Genomic DNA, 26,824 nt, shown 5'->3' with positions numbered 1-26,824 from the left:
GTAACGTCAGCACCGAAAACCAACCAACCAACAACATCAAACCGCACTGGTCAAACAGAAAGAATAAAGATAGGAGAATACAACTTTGAGACCGTTAACAGTTTCTCCTATCTAGGGTCGAAAATCACAACCGATAACAGCTACGATGATGAAATCCGCGCAAGGTTGTTGTCAGCCAACAGAGCCTATTTCAGCTTACAAAAACTGTTCCACTCGAAACGTCTCACCATAGGGTCAAAGCTCTTACTGTACAAGACAATGAACTTGCTTATCCTCATGTATTCCTCGGAGACTTGGGTTCTTAGGAAGAAAAATTGCTAACTCTTGGCCGCATTCGAGGGAAGAATCTTCAGAAGAGTTTTTGGCCCCCTACATGAGGATGGACGATTCCGTAGCCTACGCAATGACGAAATCTATGAGCGATATCATGACCGTCCGGTTGTGGATAAAATCCGGCTCAATAGGTTACGATGGATGGGTCACTTAATCCATATGGATGAGAATGATCCCACCCGGAAAGTCTTCTTCTACCATAGATATTGCCCTTATCTATGGTAGAAGAAGACGAGGCAGACCCTACCTAAGATGGAGCGATGGCGTAGGCCAGGACGCCAGACCGCTTTTAGGGATATCAAATTGGTGGACCTCGGCGCAAAACCGGGATATCTGGAGTTCTTTATTAAGGCCGTTGATAATGGTGATGAATTGTGGTACTCAAATGTCCACAATACGAGTACAAGTGGAGCAGCGCAGATGTTGTAGGCGGCCGGATTGTATGGGTTTTAACGGTTTGCCGTTTAAGAGAACAAACTTCACTAAAGAGGTGCTTTAAATGCCTCATGTTTGGGCACTTCGCGAAGGCATGCACCAGCAGCGTAGAAAGATCCGATGCCGAAAGTGCCGATGCAGAAGGTGAGGGGAGAAAGGCTATATTGCGAGAGAGTGCAATTGGGACCCCAAATGCCTGTTGTAGGAAATAAAAGAGGGACAGGATAACCGGCATAATGCTGGATTTTCGGAATATAGGAATATGCTCACTACAATGAGAAAATGGGTTTTATTCAAATAAACCTGAATCATTACAGGGGTCGCTCAGGATTTACTTGAGCACACCACGTGCGAATCTGGGATGAAAATCGCTATCATAACTGAACCATATAGAAACCGTCACGATGGCATATGGGTCACAGATTCGACTGATGGAGCGGCGATATGGGCTTGCGGTTGACAGGCCATATAATGTACTGGAAGTCAGGCAGCCAGTTGCTTGGTGTGGCCGAAAATAAGTGGTGTATATGTATGCAGCTGCTACGCCCCACCAAATTTGACACTCTCTGAATTTGAAGGCATGCTTGTTAATCTTGTTCTCGGCGGAAGGGGACGAAGTCCAAAGGTGATTGGTGGTGATTTCAACGCTTGGGCCTTAGAATGGGGTGTCAGATGCAAGGGGGGAGGGGCAGTTTGTAAGAAGCTTTTGCGCAGATGAACATAATTTTGGCTAAAGAATTTGCTGTAAACAGTTCTCAGAAAGGAAGTCAGGTTCGGTTGTAAAGGTGAATCATGCGTCGAAAGCATGTGACGCGTCTATGTCGTCCTCATTCCCCAGTCGAAGACCAAACTGCTGGTGGAATGGTGAACTGGCCAGCCTTCGGTCAGCTTGCCAGCGGCTCAGAGGGCGGTTGGTAGAGTCGATCAGTGGCAAAAGAGTGTGCCTATAAGGTAACCCGTAAAACCCTCAAGCTCGCCATCCAGCGGAGCAAAAGGAAATGCTTTAAGGAAGTCTGCTCAGAAACGGACGTAAATCCGTGGGGTAGTACTTATAGAATCGCAATGGGGCGCTTCAGAGGCCATTTATCTCCACAGATCACGTGTCCTACTCACATGCTGAAAATCATCCAGGGGTTATTCCCCCAGCATTATTCCCCCAGCAAGAGTAGGGTACCAATGCATTCCAACCACCTCTGAATATGACGAAAAATCAGAGGGGATATTTCCAGCGGCATGGAAACGGCAGAAGCCTAAACCTAAGCCTGGTGAACCTCCCGGTAAACCATCCTCATATATACCCATATGTTTTTTGGGCATTGCTTGGAAAATGTTAGAGCAGGTAATCTATAATAGGTAACTCCCGGTTGTTGAGAGCCAGGCCGGCCCCTTAGATCCGCAGTATGGTTTCCGTAAAGCCAGATCAACCATTAATGATCAAATTGGCTACTGGTTTGACCGAAGATGCAATTCACGGAAAGGGTAGTACCAGCATATATTGCATGGTGGTAACCCTGGATGTGAAAAATGCATTCAATTTAGAAAATTGGAATCTAACACGCAAATCCCCTGCGAAGGTTGCTATTCACGGCTATTTCGCTGCTATCGTTGATAGTTATTTAGCTGAAAGGAGGCTCTGCTATGACACCGATGAGGGACCCCAGGAGTACGTTGTTTCTGCGGGTGTCCCGTAGGGCTCCGTATTGAGCCCACTACTGTAGAATATCATGTGCAATGATGTAGTTAATCTACAACTTCCCGGGGAAGCCAGGGTGGTGGGTTACGCTGACGACATAGCGCTGGTTGTTGTGGCAAAACATCTCGAAGATGCTGAGTTTTACTCAGGCGAGGCAATCAGTGCTGTTAAAAGCTGGCTAGAGAGCTCTGGTCTGACACTTGCCGAAGAAAAACCAGAAGGAGCCCTCATCACTAAGGGGCTCCAAGCCGACCATCAAATACTTGGGGGTGGTGATAGACAGGAAGCTCAGCTATAAGCAACACGTGCAGTATATTTGCGGCAAATCATCCACTGCTAATATGGCCCTGGCAAGGACGATGCCAAATGTGGGAGTCCCACGGTATACCTCCAGGTTGCTTTCAGTCAGGGTGGTGGCCTCAACCAAGCTCTATGCGGCCCCAGTTTGGAGGGAGTCGTTCCGGATCTCAGTTAACACTAACAAACTGAGTGCAGTCAACAGGAGGACAGCCCTGAGGGTATGTTTTGCCTTCAGGATTGTCTCAGATGATGCAGCATCCGTCATCTCTGAAATGATGCCGATTGACATCTTGGCAGATGAGATGGCGAACATATACAATGCGAAGCCCATCTCTCCATCGCAGACGAAGGAGGCTGAGAGAGAGGGATCCATAAATAGTTGGCAAGAGCACTGGGAACGCTCGGGAAAGGTCGGTGGACTCGCAGGCTCATTCCTGCCATCAAGGAGTGGTTGGAGAGACGACACAGTGAAATTAATTACAATCTCACCCAGTTTCTCACGGGGCACGGAGGATATCGCAAGTACCTTCACAGGTTTAAATTGGAGACCTCACCCGACTATCCAAATTGCAGTGGAGGCAGATTTGTGGAAGAAAGGAGGAACCCAGAGGAGACTGTAGCAACAGACTATTTTAAACGTTGCAGGTGATAAGAACTCAGCAGTCGAGGTCACAGTTCAGATAACACTTGTGAAAGGAAATCTCAAACAGAAGATGATAAATAGATTTATTCCACAAATAGCTCATGATCTAATGGCAAAAAGCTTCTCAGAACAAGAAAATGAAACTACTACGGATACCTTTGTTTCTTTTTACGAGGCACTTCAATATTTGGAGCAAGGGACTGCCCATTTTCAAAATTTAGAGATTTTTGAACGGCCAAGATTCAAAAAAACCCCGAAGTGGAAGAACATATAAATTTCTGCGGATTGCTTGATTGCGAAAAATTACTTATACCATCTTCTTATACGTAAATCGTTGATGAAATCGGCTATGTAAAAAAAATGTGTCCAGAGTAAAGTTCCTGAGTGGATCGAGAAAAAAATTTAAACTGATTCTAGATGGGTAGAAATGTTTACACACTTCAAAGAAAACTCAATAAATTGTAAGTTTGCAAGTAAGATTGCAGAGTATGTAACTAAAATTAATAACACTCGAGGTTATTCAAAAAAAATATATTTTATTGATCTTTATGATCCTAATACTCGTACAGTTCCAGCTAGACTGACTATTTCTAATCCTTAATGCTATCTTAACACCTACGATGCTCGCTCCATTGTTTACTTTTCCCATGATCTATTAGTTTGTGCATCCGTTATGCAGGTGCACTCAAATGTTTATGATTCTATTGAAATGATTCATGTTTACAATGTTTGGCTTAATAATTCTCATGGGAATTAACTGTAAATGGAAGATAAGCTTGGCGACCCAAGCGGATATTTAACCTCTCCCCTATTTAACTTAAAATTCTCCGGAATTTTACTGGATTGCGAGCTTTTTACAACAATTTTCAATTTTTTTGTGTCCATGATATAGGGTAAGTATTATGATAAATAGTATTAACAGAAATGCGCTTACAATTGAACCAGATAGGTGATTTATATTTTTATGAAATTTTAAAATATTGATATGTTCCAAGTTTCTCTTATTTTCTAAAACTATCTCTTTGAAATCAATGTTTTTGGTGAAATTATAATCCGTATTTTCATTATAAAAGAACCTGTCAATAAATTTTACATTTGTGTTACCAAAAGTTTGATTTAGTGTCTGGATTGTACAGTTATTGATGTTGATTAAATAGTTACCATTTAGGTGTATGTTTCTGTCGTCACAATAATTAACAATATTAGTTTGTTTAAGATTCTTACAGATTATAGTGTTGTCATCAACCTTCACAATTTCTGTTCCAGCATTTTCTGTACGCAATTATTTCTTGTAATACAATTACTCAAAGGTTTCAACTCCCTTTCATAATTCAAGTTTTCATCATAAACATATTTTGTTCCATTTATTTCTATAAAATACTGATCTTCTAACATTGCTTGTAAATTATTCGTAGTGGGTAACGATGTAATTAATTTGTACTCTTCAATTTTGTAAGAATTTGGAATTTTAAGGGCCAAAATTATTGTTTTTTCCTTATACTTCAGTAGTCCGGTTCGTACGTTTTTGAGTTTATAAAAGTTCAGTTTAGTCGTCAAAATTTCGGTTGCTGTTAGCATACTAGGGTGAATCAATCCATGTTTCATCATTGCTATGTTGTCAATAATCTGATTTAAATTCTCTTCCAAAATTCGGAGTTTTAAAATTTGGTCTGTTTTCAGTTGGTTTTTTACTAATAACTTTTATCGTTTTCTGTGAGTTGTTGAAAGGTTTTACTAATTGCGTTTCGGTCTGACTCTATCAAATTTTTAAGGTATTTAATCGAGTTATTAAAATGAAAATTGAGTTCAATTTGTTTATTAAGGCTTTGAATTTCTGTTACTGTCAGGGTTGCGTCTATCTGTGGTGTTGCTAATAGTAGAAGTTGTAGTGCAACTACCCAAACTGAGGTCATCACCTGCAAATTTACGCGGACGTTTTATATTAATGGGATGTTCTCTACCTAATTCTTTAATCCTATATCTAGGTTCGTTCTTATAGTAATTACGTTTATAGTTCTTAACTGGAATAATTCTCCTAGTCTCCCTATAATCTTCTCTTTTCTTATTAAACTTATTTATATATTTATTCTTGTAGTCCTTCAAAGTCTTTTCAAGCATTGCAGGATCAGCCCGTACTGCTTGATTCGGCGTCATTTTGATAGAAGAGTGATATCTATCGTTATAATTACTTACTGCCCTATGTATTTTCTGTAATAAAGTTAGATCTAATTTCCTCATAGATACTAGTTTTTCCTGTAATGTTGAGTGAAACCTTTCGATATCACTATTCCCTGTATGGGTATTAGGTTTCGTAAAATGTAATGCTATACCTTGCGCTCTAAAGAAGTCCTTGATATTAATACTAGCGAACTCATTATCGGTAATAATCTTCTGCGGTTTACCAAATTTAGAGAAGTGTTCTTCCAACACTTCGATCTTCCTATTCCAATTTCTATTTTGCAAATGATAAATATAAGCTTTTTTCGTCAGCTTATCAATTAGCGTTAGAAATGCCTGCTCCATGAAATAGTATATATCCATATGCAAAATTTCGTTTATACTAGTGGGAGTTTCACTAATTTTGTATTTAACTCTGAAAGGCTTACGTTCGTATTTGGTTTCCAAACACGTTTTACAATTATTAATAACTTTGGTTATCTCCTCGACTAACTTCGGGTAATACAATTTATTTTTTAGACTATTAAAGGTTTCTATAATCCCACTGTGCATACTCTCAACTGTGTGATATAAGGATATCTGTCTATGGATTTCCTCTGCTGGTTTTATTTCTCTAGCCCTCATTGTAGCTTTGATAAATTTTATGTTCCTATCGTCTCCAAATAGTTCAATTAATACTTGCTGAATTTTATTAAACTGATGGTATGAAAGTTCGGTGTAGATTCTTGTTATACCTGGTCGAATATACCTTCTTAAAAGGTCAACCCAATGGTCCCTATCCCTAGTCATATCAATATATATTATTCTACGGTTATGCAATATTTCTATTTCCTGCTCTACGTCATATGTTAGTATTAACTACGCTTTATACTTATTTACTATGGTCTCTTTAATAGGAATGTGATCCAACTGTTGTTCATCTTGTGAATGAACTGTAGCATTATCTGACAAATCATTGATCGATTGGTTATCAGTGGAATTTTCTTTTTTATTAGTGGCTTCTGGAATGCGACTCAAGAAGTCTGCAACCTTGTTTTCCTTACCTTTGATATACTCTATATCAAACTGATACTCTTGTAGTTTCAGTAACCACCGTTGATTACGTTGACTAAATTCTTTCCCTTTATACTTCTTTGTCATATACTTTACTGGTAAGTGGTCTGTTATAAGTTTGAATCGATTACCCCACAAGTAGAGACGGAAATATGTTACAGCCCAGACAACTGCTAAAAATTCTTTATCGGTAACAGAGTAATTTTTCTCATGATCATTTGGCGATCGAGAGGCATAACACACAGGTTGATTATTCTGTGTTACCATGGCCCCTATCGCATAATTGCTCGCGTCAGTAGTGAGTGTAAAAGGTTTATCGAACTCGGGAAATTTTAAAATCGGTTGTTTAGTCAAGACTAATTTTAGTTGTTCGAATGCTTGAATATATTCTGGATCTCTAACATTAATTTTTTTGTCCTTTTTAGGTATTTGATCATCGGGTGTGCAATTTTTGCATAGTCTTTTACAAATTTTCTATAATAGCCTGTAGCACCTAAAAATCCCCTTAACTGTTTAATTGTTGACGGTAGTGGATACTCTTGTATACACTTTACCTTATTTGGATTAGGCTGCATACCCTCAGCTGTAAGGATATGTCCAAGAAATTCGGTGTGTTTTTGCATGAAAGAACATTTGTCAAAACGAATTTTTAAATTATGGTCAGATAAAATTTGGAATATTTTTCTTAATGCCTTAATATGCTCTTTTAGGCTAGTGGAGAATATGAGAATATCGTCTAAGTAGACGATGCAGATTACGCCTACGCAATCTCGAAGTATATAGTTCATAAATCGTTGGAAGGTCCTTGGGGCATTCTTTAGCCCAAAGGGCATTCTAAGGAATTCGTATAGGCCGTCGGGTGTAACGAAGGCAGTTTTGTGGATATCCCTCGGATGTACTTTTATTTGATGATATCCATGAACCAAGTCTACGGCTGAAAAATATTGTGCTCGTCCGAGCTTATCTAATAGACTCTCTATGTTGGGTAGAGGGAATTGATCATCCTCTGTGATTTCGTTTAACGCCCTATAATCTACGCACATGCGAAATTTTTGTTTACCTGTTTTATCTAATTTTTTTGGTACGATTACAATAGGTGAGGCATATCGGCTGTGTGATTTCCGAATTATCCCCAATTTCTCAAACTCCCTCACTTGCCGGCGGACTTCCTCCTCGTGTTTTGGAGGAAGACGGTATAGCCTCGAATGGATTGACTGATCCGTTTTTGTTTTTATTTCGTGCATAATTGTGTCGGTGTTAGTTAAAGGATCCCCTTCCTTGTAAATTAACCCACTAAATTCCTTCAATAATTTTTCCATTTCATTTTTTTCTTCTTTATTTAAATGACTTAAGTCAACTTCCCCTTGTTCGGCATTAAGTTCAAAGCACTTGAGATTTTCTTCATTTTCTGAAGAATCTACAGATATTTTACTACCATTATTTAGGATGAGACATTTATTCTCAAAATTGAAGATTTTCACAATTTTGGATAATATGTCCATTCCGATTAAAAAGTCATACGACTTCCCTAATAACTCCCTCTTATACCATTTGATTCTACCTTTTGGATCAAAGTTAAATTCTGTTGGAATATTTGTAATTACTCGTTCAACGCTTTCCGTGGTTGTATGATTTATAGTCTGCAAACGGATGTTAGCAGAGTTCACAATGCTCATTGTTGAACCTGTATCTATCAAGCACTTGTACAGTTTATTATCAATGGTAAGATTAGCAAAGATTTTGTTTCCGAGGCCTAATTCAGAAAAAAACTCTGGTTCAACATTATGAACCTCCTCGTTTACTGAATTAGACCCGGGTGATGGGTCATTTCTATTTTGGTTTGATCTTCTATGGGTCACGGTACCTATCTCCATATGTTCAGGTGGTGGTCGCTTAACCTGGTCAGAACGATTCCAGGAATGTTGTCTATGTTGAGTAGAATTATTATTACTTCTAAACCCAGAATCTCGGAAGTTATTTAGTCGAGAATTTTGTCGATCTTGCAAAAAATGTCCCGAGCTACGTCTGTATTGATTTGATTCTACCCTATTTGGTCTACCAAAATTTGAATTGTATTGTCCATGATTACCGGATTGTTTCTCTCTATTGTCCTGTTTGTTATGGTGTTTTCTATAGTCCTGACTGTTGTAATTCTTTCTTTCCTGATCTAGATCGTAGCCCACGTACGAATATAAAATTTCTTTTACTTCATGTAAATCAAACAAATTTCTTATATCACGTGACAAATTACCACTAACTATTTGCTTAATTCTATTCACTAATAACGCGTAGAAAGTTTGGCGAGTTTCCGCTGTATTCGATTCATAAGTGGCGAATGTATTGATTTCTTCTATAATATATTCAATTTTAGAGTTAAGATCGCAAATGGAACTTACTTTGAGTTGCGTTATTCTTCTCGAAAGGTCCTTGTAGTTCGTAGATGGTCGAAAATGTTGTTTGAGTAAATTTCTAGCCGACTCCCAGTTTTCCGGACGATTATTTAACAAAAGTTCCTTTGCCGCTCCTGTAATTTTTATGTTATAAATTGCCTGCCAGGCTTCTTCCCGTGATTCCTCATCGATAGCACTAAGATGACCACCAACGGTTGTTAAAAACTGCGTTAGCTGCTTCCTGTCTCCCGAAAACTCTTTTATGTAGGCAATCTGTTTTATTATTGTTTCTGTTCGATTTGGCCGTTGCAGATTAGCTAAATTCTCCAAAGCTGCTATCAATCGTTGCGCTAATACGTTATCCATTTCAGCTTGAAGGATACGTCGATGGTAAATAGCTAGTCTGTCTCTACGTTGAGTTTTGAGGTGAGTCTATTTCACTGCACTTTTATATTAGATTTTTTTTTTTATTGGTAGGATTCCAAACCAGCCTCAGAATGTGTTTTAAGACGGATTTATGCTTGTTACTCCGCCTCCTAGCTTTGTATTTATTTTAGTTAATATATTTTTTTTTTTTTATAATTGATTAAACTAATCGCGACGCTCGATTTTTTTAGTTAAAACAACTTTGTTTCTAAAAAATTGCGCCGGTTCTTGAACGAATTTAAAGCACGTAACTTCGCGTATCACTGGATCCTGCTCGATGCATGGATCCTACCGACTGCGCTACTAAAATTAATAACACTCGAGGTTATTCAAAAAAAAATATATTTTATTGATCTTTATGATCCTAATACTCGTACAGTTCCAGCTAGACTGACTATTTCTAATCCTTAATGCTATCTTAACACCTACGATGCTCGCTTCATTGTTTACTTTTCCCATGATCTATTAGTTTGTGTATCCGTTATGCAGGTGCACTCAAATGTTTATGATTCTATTGAAATGATTCATGTTTGGCTTAATAATTCTCATGGGAATTAACTGTAAATGGAAGATAAGCTTGGCGACCCAAGCGGATATTTAACCTGTATTGACCCTCCCAGGAAGCAAAGCGTCTGTTTGAAGAGTGTTTTCGGTAATGAAGAAAGCGTGTACAACTGTTACAAGTCGGAATACCGGTAGCTCGCGCTTAGGGTATAATGGTTTCGTGTTCATCTTAAATATGTGGGAAACTTCTACGAACATTTTTCCATCCGTATATAGCTATAAATCCAACATACTCCTTCATGTTTCTCCAAACTATAAGATATGCGTACATATTACAGGTATAGATATTATTCTCATCCTAAACAAACAAACTGCCTATTACCGAATACTATACATATCCATGCACGTGCTTCTAGCGAGCGAGGCACACTGGCTCTACGAAAAACGGAAGGCAAATCCAGCCGAGGTGAATGCGGATTTCCGAAAAGCCATCAGGAGAGAGTTGTGTGGCAAGTGGCAACAACGATGGGATAACTCCGACAAGGGCAGGTGGACCCTTACATTGATCCCGTGCATCGAGAAATGGGTCAACCGAAAGCACGGAGAATTGAATTACCACCTGACACAGTTCCTTACGGGACACGGTGGCTATAGGAAGTACTTGCATCGCTTCGAGTTGGACGAGTCTCCCAACTGTCCTGAATGCGGTGCTACACTCGAGGACCCGGAGCACGTTATGTTCTATTGTCCCAGATTTCTACAGCAGAAAAGGAGGTTGAACAGCATCTTAGGGGCGGACATCGAGCCCTCCAACCTGGTGGAAGAGATGTTGAAGTCGGAGGAAAACTGGATGGCGGTAAATGAGGCAGTAGCCGTGGTGCAGGCAAAACTCCTGGAGTTGGATCGAGCTCGGAAGGCGGCGCGACGGAGACGTGACATGGACGAGCTGGTATAGCGAACCAGAGCCTCCCCCGTGAAGTAATACTTCACGGTGGTCCCGCGGGGAGGGGCGGAAGAGTGGGGGTGGTTTTAGTGGGTGTGAATCCCACACACTGCTGCAACCTGGCGCAGCAGCGTCTTTCTAAGATTTCCACCTCCATCCATAAAAAAAAAAAAAAAAAAAAAAAATCCATGCACGTATATAAATTGATTGTACCTATATTTCCGGTTTACTTCAAGCACAAAAGTATTCATATGTTCATATATAATACGTATATTGAATATCGCTGGTTTGTATAATGTACAAATATATCTGTTTGGATTAAGGAGTTATATACAGTTAGAATTTTCATAAAAACGATTTTTTTTTTATTTTATTTTCTTAATGTACATATATTTAAGAATACACACAGAAAATTTCATATCGTTCCGGTGAATATTTTCGAAGTTACATGCAAATTTTAAAAGGCGTTTCAGAGCGGCATAAGGCCGGAGCGGCAGCGCTTACCTGGAACGCTGTGTCCCTTTTGTGCACCTACCTATTCTAAATGTTCCCTTCTAATGTATTTAGATGGGTAAAACATCAGTGTGTTATTGTCGTTTTTATACCTGAAAGGTAAATTTTAATTTTGCTCTCCCCAAACTGGAAAATATTTAAGAGTGGTAGTCAGTATAAGCACCTAAGCCAAGCAGTAAACTTGTGAGTTCGTTAAAATTCTATTTGTAATTTGAAAATGAAGGCTTCTAGAGAAATGAGAAAATCTCTTAACATACGTAAGTCGAGACCAAAAAAGCGAAAAAATGTTTTTAATCCAAAAACAACCGAAACGGATGAAAGTAGTTTCAGTGCCTCGGCAAAAAAATTTAGAGAACAAGAGGAAATCTCAGTTCCGCGTGATCCGTCTGTTGAGTATCGCATTTTAAATTTTATAACAGTGTTTGCAGCAATTTCTGAATATGTGAAATGTCAAACTGCTTCTGGACGAGGACTTGGTTTTAAAATTGTTTTACTGTGTGATAAGTGTGCAGATCGTAACATAAATTCTAGTCCTTTTGTCGCGCACTCTTATGAAATAAATCGACGATTTTTATCTGTCATGAGAGTCCTCGGATTAGGGTTAAAAGGTGCAGCAAAATTTTGTGGATTAAGGAATTATATTATATGAAGGCAATAGGAATCACACTTGGACCCAATGCGCATTCATATGCTGAAAAAGAAGATGAGCAGCGCGTGACCATTTCCGATATCAGAGCGCGTGAGAGCACCCGAGATGGAAGAATGGCTCGCAGACAACATCAGCTCGAGTTATTAGAAGCTGCCGAAGCGACGGAGGGTTTATTATATGGTCCTGGAATATACGACTCCATGTAAGTTGAAAAAAAAAAATTTTCATCTTATGTAAAGTGCTTTTCAAACTTTAAACGCGTTTTTCTCAAAATGGTGTTTTCAAAGTCGGTGACCAACATTACTCAAAAACGGCTAAACCGATTGATCTCAAATTTTGACGCAAGCTTCTTAAATATATTTTTTAGTAATTAATCGAAGATTTTATCTTTCCGATTAATACTTTTTTTTTTATAAATAATTTAAGGCCGAAATTTTGGCCGAAAATCAATTTTTTTTTCTAGAAACCACCATTTTGTAAAAAAAATTTATTTTGCTTATTCCTTCGATTAATTACTAGATTTAACATTACTTTAACGAAATCTGTTTGGTTTTTTTAATTTCAGAGGTTCCAGTTCAGTGATATAGTGGTCACCGCAAAACGTCTTTTTTGAGAGGAGCTTCCGGAGATCAGCTGTAGCTCCTGTCCAAATAAATATTTTTACTAGTTTTAAGTCTGAAAATATTGTTAAAAGATACCATAATATATGTTCAAATATTTAGATCAATAACTTTAAAAGGTTTCTCAAAAAAAATTCTGGAAAATTCGCTTTTTTTCGGCCTTCTAACTGTATATAACCCCTTAACTACCGGCAAACTTCATTAGCACGCATATATACCTACATACACACAAGTCTGCCTGGAGTAATTGATATACAAATTACCGAAAAGCTTAAAAGAAAATGTTTCTTGGTGATCACCATTCATATCAGCTGACTTTGTTCTGATACTGACGAATTGATATGGGCCGTCAATGACGACGTCATACACGTTGTTGAATTCACAGCAAATGACAAAGTTTCACCTTCTATAACTTTGTTAATAACGGTTGTATTTTCTTCGAAGTTGACTAAATTGTGCCTTATGCTGTCCATTACACAAATTTTATAGTTCTAGCATGAAATTAAGGGGGTTTACGGCTAAATTTCTAAAATATGCTAACATACTATTATTAACTTTGTTTATGTAGATATCGGAACCGGATGCATTTTGAGGCTTACATTTCGTAGAGATGCACGACTGTGATTTTTTTCAGATTTTTCAATTGGATAGGTTCTGCAGGCGGCGCGAGATCTTGGGCTGCACATCAATGAAGGCAAGACAAAATACATGGTGGCAACGTCAGCACCGAAGACGAATCAACCAACAACATCAAACCGCACTGGTCAAACACAAGCACGAACAAGAATAAGGATAGGGGAATACAACTTTGAGACCGTTGACAATTTCTCCTATCTAGGGTCGAAAATGACAACCGATAACAACTACGATGATGAAATCCGCGCACGGTTGTTGTCAGCCAACAGAGCCTACTTCAGCTTACAAAGACTGTTCCGCTCGAAACGTCTCACCATAGGGTCAAAGCTCTTACTGTACAAGACTATGATCTTGCCAGTCCTCATGTATTCCTCGGAAACTTGGGTTCTTAGCAAGAAAAATTGCGAACTCTTGGCCGCGTTCGAGAGAAGAATCCTCCGAAGAATTTTTGGCCCCCTACATGAGGATGGACGATTCCGTAGCCTACACAATGACGAAATCTATGAGCGATACCATGACCGTCCGGTTGTGGATAAAATCCGGCTCAATAGGTTACGGTGGGCGGGTCACTTAATCCGTATGGATGAAGATGATCCCACCCGGAAAGTCTATAAGGGCAATATCTATGGTAGGAAAAGAAGACGAGGCAGACCCTGCCTAAGATGGAGCGATGGCGTGGGCCAGGACGCCAGACAGCTTTTAGGGATATCGAATTGGTGGACCTCGGCGCAAAACCGGGATGTCTGGAGTTCCTTATTAAGGCAGGCCTAGACCGGATACCGGTTGTTGCGCCGTTGATGATGATGATGATAGGTTCTGAGAACGAGACCTGTTACACTTTTTGATTGTCATATTTTGGCCCCTCACTCCCTTATGTTTCACTCGATATCTAATATGGAACCAGTTTCGAAAAGTAATTGAGCCCTTTCATTTGATACCCCACATGGCCACATTTTATGAAAAAATTTTGCACCCTCCATTCACAAAATGACGCCACCTGCTGCATGTAAATAGAACAACAGATCACACGCTCTTACCAATTTTCGTGAGAATCGGTTCGAATAAATCGGGTGTGACAGACAGACAGACAGACGAACAGACAGTTCCCTCTTGGACCTGGGTAAACACGTGAATCGTATAAGACGCACGCAGAAAAACAATTTGCCCCTTGCGCTTAGGCCAAGGAAGCGAAAAGGGCTATTACTGTTGCCAAAATACGCGTCGTCACCAAAGAGGTATTTCAAATGTATGAAATTTGGACACGTTTCGAGAAATTGTTCAAGCAAGTACGATAGATCTACGTTGTGCCGAAGATGCGGAGAAGAAGGACATATTGTCAAAGAGTTCAATGCGAATCCCAAATGCCTGCTATGCAGAGAACCACAGGAGGGTAACGTCGATAATATCACAGGCAGTGACAGATGTCCGGCGTTTAAGAAGGCAATTTCAGCTTTTCGTTAATGAAGTTCCTCCAGCTGAATTTAAACCATTGCCAAATTGCTCAGGAACTGCTCTCTCAAAGCGGGCTAGAAAATGAAATTAACGTTGCCATTATATGCGAATATTACAAAGACTCCCACAATGGTGTCTTTGTATCAGACAGAAGCGGCAAAGCGGCAATCTGGACTTGCAGAAACCGTTTGTTAGTGATGCATTGTCTAAGGATCTCCAATGACAGGTGAGCGAGGAATAGACACACAGTGACCATCAGGCTATCATCTTCCAGGTGGAGCGGACGACAGGAGCAAAGCGAATCTGCCAAATCGAATCAATCCAAAAAACTTGGTAAAGAAATTTTCGAGGAAATACTTCTGCAGGAAAAGATACCAGTGGGGACGAGAAAAGGTGGCGCAGGTTCTAGAAAAGATATAAAAAGCGTGTGATGCGTCCATGCCCCGCCGCACGGTACTCAAGAAACGAATGCCCAACTTCTTGTGGAATGCCGAAATCGAAGAACTTGTAAAGTTTGCCTTAAAGCCAGAAGACACAGCCAACGTAGCAGAAACTGGCCTGAGTCTGAAGAGCTGCACAACCGATATAAGAAGGCGAGGAAAAAATTGCAAGCAGATATCTCTAGAAGTAAAACTGAACACTTCAAAAGGTTCTGCAAAGAAGCGAACTTCGACCCATGTTGAGGTGCATACAAGGTAGTAATCATATCAATCAAGGGTAAGGGCTCACCGCCGATCACCAACCCTGATTTGCTGCGGGATATCATTAGCACTCTCTTCCCACAAGTTATAAACCTTTGGGTGATCCTTCGTCTTACAGACCTATATGCCTGCTAAACGGCATCGGCAAACATTTCGAACGGGTGATCTTCAGTAGGCTTGTACCAATCACAGAAAAGGAGGGTAATCTTTCAGATAGGCAGTTCGGATTCCGAAAGGCAAGATCTACCGGCAATGCCCTCAGAACGGTGACGGAAATTGATGAAATCGAGGTAATCACAAACGAGACAATTTATGAAATCAGGTCTTGGCTAGAGGAGGCTAGTCTGACACTTGCGAAACATAAAACCGAGGTAGTTTTGATTACCAAGCGAAGGAAGCAGTCGTCGATAGTCGATAGTCGTAATCAACGCTTAAATACATAGGAGTCATGGTTGAGCAAAGACTGAAATTCAAGTACCATTTTAAAAATTTAGCAACAAAAGCTTCCGGAGTGGTTACATTGTTGGCAAGAATGTTCCCAAATATAGGTGATCCTAGGCAAAGCCCTCGGCGCCTGATCTCGAGAGTTGTCAGCTCCATCTTGCTTTATGCAGCTCCAGTCTGGGCACCCTCTTTGAAGTTGGAAGCAAATAGAAGAAAAATCGCAGCCCCATACCGATTGAGTGCATAGCGAACGTCGTGCGCTTACCATACAACTTCAGACGACGCAGCTTGTGTCATAGCAGGCATGATTCCCATCGACATCTTGGCGAACGAGAGACGACGCCTCCTATCGTCGACAATTGGCGCGAAGTGAATATATTTTGGAATGGCAAAAAAGATGGGATGATTCACTTTAAGGACGCTGGACACATAAGATTATTCCTAATGTCTCTAAATGGATCAGGTGAGGCACGGTGAGCTTAGTTACCACCTAACCCAATTCCAAAGCGGACACAGAGAGTACCGTGCAAACTTTTATCACTTCGGGGGTGACGGCTCCCCGCCTTGCCCGACATGCGTGGTGATTCCGGAGGAGGCGAGCATGTTGTTTTTACCTGCCCGCGGTCCGCCGCACATAGAGCACAGGCAGAAATTGACGCCGAGACACGGTTGGAACCCGAAAATATTGTGGACCACATGCTAGCCCCTGAAACATCTTGGAGGGCGGTGGAAAAATTAATAAAGGCGATCCACAATCTGCTGAGGAAGGAGGAGCTTCGGAGGAGAGTTACAAATAACGACAAGAGTCGCAGTTCATAACATATCCTGCCCCGCGACCTAATACCGAAATGGAAGTCCCGCGGAGTAAGCGAAGAACAAGGAGGTGGTTTTATTGAGTAAAAGTCTCACATAACCGTATGCCAGGAGCACGTGGTAGGTTTTGAACCTTTCCACCTTCCAAAGTGTAAGAACAAAAAAAAAAAACGACAAACAGACATCTTGACAAAATTCAATTGGATTTAAGCTGCCAAGACTTTCATGCAAAGTTGCGATCATCGCCAAATTTAATTAAACAAATAGGTTCCAGTGACATATTAAACACTGAGATTTGAATAGACTTCAGTACCCATGTTCTGTGTAAGCTAGGATATTTTACATTGTAAAATAAAACATTTGCAAACTGTACTTATTTTATTATAGCAAACCTCACTATTACACCCCCCTCTCCCAAATGCTGCTTATTTAGGAAAGTGCCCCGCTATGGAGTGAAAAATATCTGGTCATGTTAGTTATAGGGTGACATTTGAAAAAATAATCGTATTTTTCGCAAAAAGTAAACAAAATTCGGAAAAAAGTTTTCAAACTATTCAATGTGGCTTGAAATTAACTATGCAACTCTACGCTTAACTCATTTTCGACAATTTTGGAACATGTGACTTTAGGAATTAGACCCCCCAAATATTTTAATAAAATTTATCCACGAGAACTTATTTTGGTTTGCAGAGTCACGATGCTGGTCAACTTTAATAATATCAACATTCCCGAATTTATGGACTCCAAATTTTTTGAAGCTGCGTTTAAGGTTGGTTTTAATGGAAAAGTCCTTGAACTAAAGAACGTCTTATTCACAATGGGGCCTAAACCAGGTGAAAATTACATTGGCCATATTTATAGAGCTGATGCAACCTATAACGATGGAGGCTCAGATGACAAAAAAATATCCCTCATAATTAAAGTTCAACCGAGTGGCCCACTCGGGGAACATTTTGGGGAGATGGGATTGTTCACTCGAGAACGCGATATTTACGTGCATGCTTTACCGGAAATAGAACGCCTCCTTGATGGTGAAGCTCTCGCTCCAAGGTAAGTTTTCAATATACATTTCGATAAAAGCTGCCTCTTACCGCAAACTTTCCCTACAGATTTCTATATTATACACCGGCGCCAGTTGAAACTTTTGTCTTCGTGGACGTTACATCTCTGGGGTATATCCTTGCCGATCGCGTTAAAGGTTTAGATGAGGAACACTGTGGATTAGTCTTCGAGAAATTGGCTAAATTTCATGCAGCTTCAAAGGTTCTCGCCAGGGAGGTAATGAATTTTTGGCAGAAAGTTTTCACATTAGAAACATGTTTACATTTTCAAACTTGATAACAGTCGAAAGCATGAAAAAAATTCCCTTTTTGGCTAAACATTTTTATTGTGCACCACTTATACAGTGTTTCGACAGTCATTCCTTCCTTTCTTTAGTACGCAAGGAAGGAAGGAACCGTCTGATTTTAATTAACGTCTATGTTGAAAATTGAGGAACAAACAAATCTATTCCGTACACATCCACGATATACATTTTCCCAATTACAGCAACCCGAAGTATTCCGGATCTTCAGCAAAGACCTTCTTGTCAACAGTATTAAAGATCAAAACATGGTGGAAGAAAGTTTTATAAAACCTTTCGAGCATTTGGCCAAAGTAGTAGAGACATGGCCAGGATTCAAAGAAACCGCAGAAAAACTTTGCCGATTCATCTCGATAATTCCACAAAATTTGCCCAAATGGTTCGGCCCTGCCAAAAAGGAGACGAAAGTCCTTGCTCACAATGATCTCTGGGCGAATAATATTTTATTTAAATATGAAAATGGGAAACCGATCGATCTTTATTTTGTAAGTATACAATAATATTGCCGACACTACATTTGGATTCAAAGTGAGACTTTTGTATTTCTTTTTTAGATTGATTTCCAGGGTTCAGTGTATTCAAGTCCCGGTCTCGATTTTTCACATTTCTTGTATACGAACCCCCAGTTTGATGTTTTGGACCAAAAACGAGATTTGCTGATCGAAGCGTGTTACTACAAAACTTTCAAGTCAACCTTAGAAAATTTAGGATACAGTCCCATTCCCACTTTGGAGAATATTTTGGAAGAAATTGCGAAACGAGAAACGGTTGGTTTTGTCTGGGCAGTAGTGAAGCTGTTCCTTGTCTGCATGGATCCAAGTGAATGTGGAGAAAACAGTTTAGAAAATTTGACTGACAAAGACAAAGGGGACAGAATCCGTGAAATAGGAATGTCTTCAAAAAGATTTGTGACCACTATTCAATATGTTTTGAGAAGAATGGAGAAAATTGGAGTTTTAAAATAAATGAAGCACTCAAACGAAATAAATACCAAATTTTATATTTATTTTGAAATGCTTTATAGTAAATTATAAGCCAGATTTTTTGTTTATTTTGATAGCATTAGACCTATTCACATTCTTTTCAGTGGCATCTCTGAAGCAACGCTGGTGGTTATGTGTAACGGGCGAGAAAAACAACTCAATCCTGGTAAATGTTAAACCATATCTTGGCAATTATGATTGAAGAAGTAGAACAACGAATGTTGAAATAAACATTTGTAGAAACAGCCTTCACTTGCTTACTATCTCAGGACACCTTACATACAAATTGTGACGAAAATTATTTGGGAAGTTATGAGTCACATGAATTGAAGTTCGTTGTAGAAACAATTAATTAGGGAACAAAAACTTGTATTTGAACTGGACGGGTATTTGCGGAGAATAGCTCGAGTGTCAGTAAGAAGTTCTGATATCAATGCAGTGCCAAGCAAAGCATTCACGCACATTTCAAGAAAAACTATTAGATGGGCTTGAATTTTTCCTTCAGAATAAGGCTAGTTTGAGCAACGCAATAGACATCACATAGAGATTAATTTGAAGGATTTAGGTTGTCAGAAGTCAAATTTGGTCGGGGCATTTCCTAAATATAGACGCTTCAGATGCTTTGGTGATGCATTGCTCTATTGTGTTTCCGTAGAGACGCATACTTTAATAGGTTGATCTATAATAGTTATACCTCAATGGAAGCCATATCACCCATATCATGATGCGTGGTATGTTCTGCTAAATCAACGTAGGGACTGACTAAGGTCACGGCTAAAACCGAGCCAAGCTTTCCGAAAGACCTTCGTTAGATGAAACTACATCCAACTGCCCATAAGCTACTCTGCTACCCCACTGGAGAGCCGCAAGTTACCACTGAACCTCGCTCTAAAGAGAAAAAAATTGAGGGACAGTGTCAGACAACCGACAAACAGCCACCATCATCATCATCAACGGCGCAACAACCGGTATCCGGTCTAGGCCTGCCTTAACAAGGAACTCGAGACATCCCGGTTTTGCGCCGAGGTCCATCAATTCAATATCCCTGAAAGCTGTCTGGCGTCCTGACCCACGCCATCGCTCCATCTTAGGCAGGGTCTGCCTCGTCTTCTTTTCCTACCATAGACATTGCCCTTATAGACTTTCCGGGTGGGATCATCTTCATCCATACGGATTAAGTGACCCGCCCACCGTAACGTATTGAGCCAGATTTTATCCACAACCGGACGGTCATGGTATTGCTCATAGATTTCGTCATTGTGTAGGCTACGGAATCGTCCATCCTCATGTAGGGGGCCAAAAATTCTTCGGAGGATTCTTCTCCCGAACGCGGCCAAGAGTTTGCAATGTTTCTTGCTAAGAACCCAAGTTTCCGAGGAATACATGAGGACTGGCAAGATCATAGTCTTGTACAGTAAGAGCTTTGACCCTATAGTGAGACGTTTCGAGCGGAACAGTCTTTGTAAGCTGAAATAGGCTCTGTTGGCTGACAACAACCGTGCGCGGATTTCATCATCGTAGTTGTTATCGGTTGTGATTTTCGACCCTAGATAGGAGAAATTGTCAACGGTCTCAAAGTTGTATTCTCCTATCCTTATTCTTCTTCGTGTTTGTGTTTGACCAGTGCGGTTTGATGTTGTTGGTTGATTCGTCTTCGGTGCTGACGTTGCCACCATATATTTTGTCTTGCCTTCATTGATGTGCAGCCCAAGATCTCGCGCCGATTGCCACCTGCTCGATCTGGATGAAGGCAGTTTGTACGTCTCGGGTGGTTCTTCCCATGATGTCGATATCGTCAGCATAGGCCAGTAGTTTGGTGGACTTGAAGAGGATCGTACCTCTTGCATTCACCTCCGCATCACGGATCACTTCTTCGAGGGCCAGGTTAAAGAGGACGCATGATAGCGCATCCCCTTGTCGTAGACCGTTGTTGATGTCGAATGGTCTTGAGAGTGATCCTGCTGCTTTTATCTGGCCTCGCACATTGGTCTGGGTCAGCCTAGTCAGTCTTATTAATTTCGTCGGGATACCGAATTCTCTCATGGCCGTGTACAGTTTTACCCTGGCTATGCTATCATAGGCGGCTTTAAAGTCGATGAACAGATGGTGCAACTGTTGTCCATTTTCCAACAGTTTTCCATCGCCTGCCGCAGAGAGAAAATCTGACCTGTTGCTGATTTGCCTGGAGTGAAGCGTCTTTGGTATGGGCCAATGATTTTCTGGGCGTATGGGGCTATCCGGCCTAGCAAGATAGTGGAGAATATCTTATAGATGGTACTCAGCAACGTGATACCTATATAATTGCTGCACTGTGTGATATCTGCCTTTTTATGTATGAGACAGATAATGCCTCGTTGCCAATCGTCAGGCATTGATTCGCTGTCCCATACCTTGAGCACAAGTTGATGTACCACTTGGTGTAACTGGTTGCCTCCATATTTAACCAATTCGGCTGTAATTCCATCGGCTCCTGGCGACTTATGATCTTTTAGCCGATGAATTGCACGGACTGTTACTCCTAAACTTGGTGGTGGCAGTATTTGTCCGTCGTCTTCAGTTGGCGGGACCTCCAACTCGCCGATGTTTTGGTTGTTCAGTAGCTCATTAAAAGGCTCAACCCATCGCTCTAATATTCCCATTCTGTCGGAAATCAGATTTCCCTTTTTGTCTCGACAGGATGAGCATCCAGGTGTATAAGGCTTCATCCTGCTGACTTGTTGGTAAAACTTGCGCGTCTGGTGCGGTTGCTCCCTGTACTTTTCTAGTTCACAGACTTGTTGGTTTTCCCAGGCTTCCTTTTCCGTCTGTGAAGTCGCTTCTCCGCTCGACGGAGTTCGCGATAAGTCTCTGCGCGTGCCCGCGTTCTTTAAGAATCCAACATTACTCAGTATGCGGCATTCTTCCGTTCCGTTTCTAGCTTACATTCATCGTCAAACCAGCCCTTCCGACTCCTTTTGCGGCTGGGGCCAAGTATGCTTGTAGCCGTATCCATGATAACGTTCTTCAGGTGATTGTGAAGATCATTTGTTGATGCTTCATCTCCAGGTCCTCTGTTGACTGCGGTTATTGTGGCATCCATTTCCCTCTTATAGGTGTCGCGGAGGGTTTGTGTTGTGGATGGCTTCAGTGTTCACTCTCACCTGATGATGAACAACATTTTTAATTTATCCTATAAAACTACATAGCTAAATTAACCTAACTTATGTACTACATTAACAGCCTAGCTTAATCTAAGGTAAAAACTATGGCTTAAGCTAACTTATCACTAAAAAAGAAATTGTAAATAAATTGTGTTCTGGATGAAAAGTCGAAATAACCTCCACTCGTTAATTTTTTTTATGAAAGCGGGCGGGGGAAGCAACTAGGATGTGGGTTGGGATGGGGGGCATGCTTAAGGGGTTTGAGAAAGGAAGCTAGGAGTGACACTGAGGATGGGTAGGTTTTGGAAACTGGGATGAGGAGTAAATGCCGTCGTAGAAGATTACTCTACCGCCGGGGTCGAAAAGGAGGTTACGGGACTAGAGAGATAGGAGGATTTGAGGGAACAAATGATTTCGTAGAAGATTCTCTTTGCGTCGGAGTCTTCCGATTTGGTGGGGGAAGTGTCGGACCAGAAGATGAAGCCGAAAATGAGGACTAACGGATAAGTTGTTTGTGGCAAAACAGCTTAACTTTCTGAGGTGTTGGGCTACTGTATTTTAGGATTGGGTAGACAGCGTCAGACTTGGTGGAACGTAGAGGCTGTATACACATACATCACTTATGTTGCCCACACAAAGCCACTGGTGGACTGATTCATGGTACACTGTATGGTTTGGCGACCACACACTCATATCCCCGCTCCATAAGTCGAATATGTGACACGTACATTACTGTCGAACTTTCTTTAGGGCTCAATTATAATAACAACTGACTTTCTCATTGCAGTTTGACACTTCTGCCAAAATCCTGGTTATCCCATTACTCCTTTCCTTCAGACAACACATATTTGTGGTTCCTCTGGCAATATGGCCTCACTCCCTATAACTTCTTCGTTAATCGTTGTTTTAAATTACAAGCTACCCATCAAATCTGAAGTTTTTCCAAGGCTAAAAACTTCTATGCTGCTTCCACTACTAATTGTATGGTGGCAGTTTGAGTATCGCCATAGACCTTTGGCAAACGCATATTAGATTCCTCCTCAAGTTCTTCCAACTTGCGTGGCCCTTTCAAGGTGGTGCAAATTTTTCCTTTTCATGTCACTTCATCGAAATCTTTACCCTGATATATGTAGATCTCATGTTTTTGGGCGCATACTCGGACATTATTTCCAAGCGAATTTTTAACTTGCATCCGAAAGCCATCAGCTTTGTTCACCGTATCCATTATGTTCCATGAGAAACTGCATGAGATCATAGTTTATCTCATACGTTCTCTGGGTACGCAAACCCTTTCCAATCCGTTTCCGTCGTTGTTGCCGCTTGTTTAATGATTCCTATCCTTCTCAGTTTTTTACGTATCCATCAAAGAAATAACTGGGCCCATCATAGATGCACCTCATCCCACTAGTCAAAATATGCATGCCCATCAATCCGGCTACGGCGCAATATTTGGCAACCCTTCCCAGGGCCACGTGGTTGAATCACTCTAAGGTATTTAATTGCTGTTTTAGAAGTGGTGACATAGTTCTCTCTCTGGGTATCGCCCTAAAAGACCTCCTTATAAGGTCTGCACTGGTTGATTTGAATGCATTTTCCACATCAAGGGTAACCATCCTGCAATACTTTCCAGCGATACCCTTTCCATGCACGATATTTTCAGCTACGTCTGGAACAAGCTTGATGGCGTCGATGGTTGATTGGGACATACGGAAGATGAATTGTTAATCTGATAAGCCCCCCAGAGCCTCTACAACCGGGAGCAACCTGTTGCACATTATTCGCTCCATCGTATTATCCATAGTGTTCAATAGGGATATAGGCCTGTAGTAAAATGTTTCAGCTGGAGAATTACCAGCTTTAAGAAACAAGATTATTTTAGAGCTAACAAGCATACCTCAAACATTTCCACAAGTTTAAGGACTTTGTTTGTCATACTGTTTGGCAACTTACTGTAAATCTCAAATACTTTCGGGGTTACGTGGGGGGCTCTCATATTTGAAGATCTCGGGAGAGTTTTACCGCTCGTTCTTTCTTGTAGGAAGTCGGGACATGAAATTTTCGGAGCTGACTTTTTAACCTCCCCATTATAACCTTGCAAACGCTTGGGGTTGGGTAGGGCTGACAACCCTACACGGAAAACTGATGTTACGGAGCCACGAAAGGAGCCTCGGACAGCATGGACTTTACAACGACGAACCCGGCAACGACAACGGAATAACGATTTGCTCATTTTCTCATGGGACGTGCGCTCCCTGTACAGAGATAAAGCTGATGAGCAGCTAGCCGATACCCCCTCCCAATATAGGGCTCATATAACAGCGTTACAAGAGATGCGATGGACAGGGACCGGTTTCCTGAAGAAGAGCAGCTACACCATATATTATAGCGGTCATCCAGTAAACCTGCTGTTATCGGCTTTGAAAACATAAGCGAACGGCTATGCACTCTGCGTTTGCGAGGCAAGTTTAGAAATATAAGCCTCATTAACGTTCACGCCCCTACAGAGGAGACTGCAGAGTCGGAGAAGGATACCTTCTACGAGGCAGTAGAACGAACCCTCGAAGCCTGTCCCAGATATGATTTTAAAATCATACTTGGGGATTTTAACAGCCAAGTAGGCAAAGAGCCTGTATTTAGGCGATACGTTGGCTCCCATAGCTTACACGAAAAAACAAAAACAAAACGGACTGCGGATTACTCAATTAGCAGGGTCACACGAAATGGTTGTTGGAAGTACCTGGTTTGCGCGGAAAGCGGTCCACATACATACAGGCCTCTCCAGACGGGACCACTTTCAGCCAAATTGACGACGTGTTGATCGAACGCCGCCACTTCTCAGCCTTGATGAATGTCAGAACATATAGGGGGGCCACTATAGACTCGGATCACTATCTCGTTAGCATGGTGCTTCGAGCTCGAATAACATTACCACCTAGAATTCCCTTTGACAATCAGGTGAGAGTGAACACTAAAGCCATCCACAACACAGACCTCCGCGACACCTATAAGAGGGAAATGGATGCCACAATAACCGCAGTCAACAGAGGACCTGGAGATGAAGCATCAACAAATGACCTTCACAATCACCTGAAGAACGTTATCATGGATACGGTCACAAACATACTTGGACCCAACGGCAAAAGGAGTCAGAACGGCTGGTTTGACGATGAATGTAAGCTAGCAACGGAACGGAAGAATGCCGCATACCGAGTAATGTTGCATTCTCAAAGATTGCGGGAAACCTGGGAGAACCAACAAGTCTGTGAACTCGAAAATACAGGGAGCAACCGCACCAGGCGCGCAAGTTTTACCAACAAGTCAGCAGGATGAAGCCTTATACACCTCGATGCTCATCCTGCCGAGACACAGAGGGAAATCTGATTTCCGACAGAATGGGCATATTGGAGCGATGGGTTGAGTACTTTGATGAGCTACTGAACAACCAGAACATCGGCGAGTTGGAGGTCCCGCCAACTGAAGACGACGGACAAATACTGCCACCACTAAGTTTAGGAAAAACAGTCCGTGCAATTCATCTGCTAACAAATCATAAGTCGCCAGGAGCCGATGGAATTACAGCCGAATTGGTTAAATATGGAGACGACCAGTTACACCAAGTGGTTCATCAACTTGTGCTAAAGGTATGGGACAGCGAATCAATGCCTGACGATTGGCAACGAGACATTATCCGTCTCATACATAAAAAGGGAGATATCACACAGTGCAGCAATTATAGAGGCATCGCGTTGCTGAGTACCATCTTTAAGATATTCTCCGCTATCTTGCTAGGCTGGATATCCCCATACGCCCAGAAAATCATTGACCCATACTAAAGAGGTTTCACTCCAGGCAGATCAGCAACAGATCAGATTTTCTCTCTGCAGCAAGCGATGGAATATGGGAATATGGACAACAGTTGCACCATCTATTCATCGACTTTAAAGCCGCGTATGATAGCATAGCTAGGGTAAAACTGTACACGGCCATGAGAGAATTCGGTATCCCGACGAAATTAAGAAGACTGACTAGGTTGACCCTGACCAATGTCCGAGGCCACATAAAAGCAGTAGGATCACTCTCAAGACCATTCGACATCAACAGCGGTCTACGACAAGGGGATGCCCTATCATGTTTCCTCTTTAACGTGGCCCTCGAGAAAGTGATCCGTGATGCTGAGGTAAATGCAAGAGGTACGAACCTTTTCAAGTCCATCCAACTACTGGCCTATGATAACTGATAAAAACTACGATGATGAAATCCGCGCACAGTTGTAGGCAACCAACCAACTATTTCAGCTTACAAAAACTGTTTCACTCGAAACATCTCACCATAGGGTCAAAGCTCTTACTGTACAATACTATGATCTTGCCAGTCCGTATATATTCGCCGCAGACTTGGATTTTTAGGAGGAAAAACTCTTGGACGCGTTCGAGAGAAGATTCCTCGGAAGAATTTTTGGTCCCTTACATGAGGACGGATGATTCCGTAGTCTACATAACAACGAAATCTATAAGCGATATCATGACCGTCTGGTTGTGGATAAAATCCGGCTCATTAGGTGACGGTATGGAAAAGTCTATAAGGGCAATATCTATGGTAGAAAATGATGACG

At 41.2% G+C, this 26,824-nt stretch overlaps 1 protein-coding gene across 4 annotated transcripts in view; it reads left to right on the top strand.

The window, feature by feature from the left end:
• LOC119656823 overlaps positions 1-19,098 on the top strand; it is a 46,483-nt gene extending 27,385 nt beyond the window's left edge. For 2 of the 4 annotated variants that reach the window (XM_038063464.1, XM_038063462.1), the window contains 4 exons: positions 17,417-17,776; positions 17,836-18,004; positions 18,275-18,574; positions 18,644-19,098. In XM_038063464.1, coding sequence (XP_037919392.1) covers positions 17,424-17,776; positions 17,836-18,004; positions 18,275-18,574; positions 18,644-19,054 — 1,233 coding nt within the window. In that variant the 5' untranslated portion in view covers positions 17,417-17,423 and the 3' untranslated portion in view covers positions 19,055-19,098. Of the gene's footprint in view, positions 1-9,396; positions 9,452-11,402; positions 12,263-17,416; positions 17,777-17,835; positions 18,005-18,274; positions 18,575-18,643 lie in introns of those variants that run through there. The other 2 variants (XM_038063463.1, XM_038063461.1) reach the window with 2 other exon arrangements.
• The last annotated feature ends 7,726 nt before the right edge of the window (positions 19,099-26,824 follow it).

Source organism: Hermetia illucens, chromosome 5, assembly GCF_905115235.1.
Source record: "Hermetia illucens chromosome 5, iHerIll2.2.curated.20191125, whole genome shotgun sequence".
NCBI classification, from domain to species: domain Eukaryota; kingdom Metazoa; phylum Arthropoda; class Insecta; order Diptera; family Stratiomyidae; genus Hermetia; species Hermetia illucens.
The sequence above is the reverse complement of the archived record's forward strand: the minus strand, read 5'-3'. Positions and strand labels throughout refer to the sequence as shown.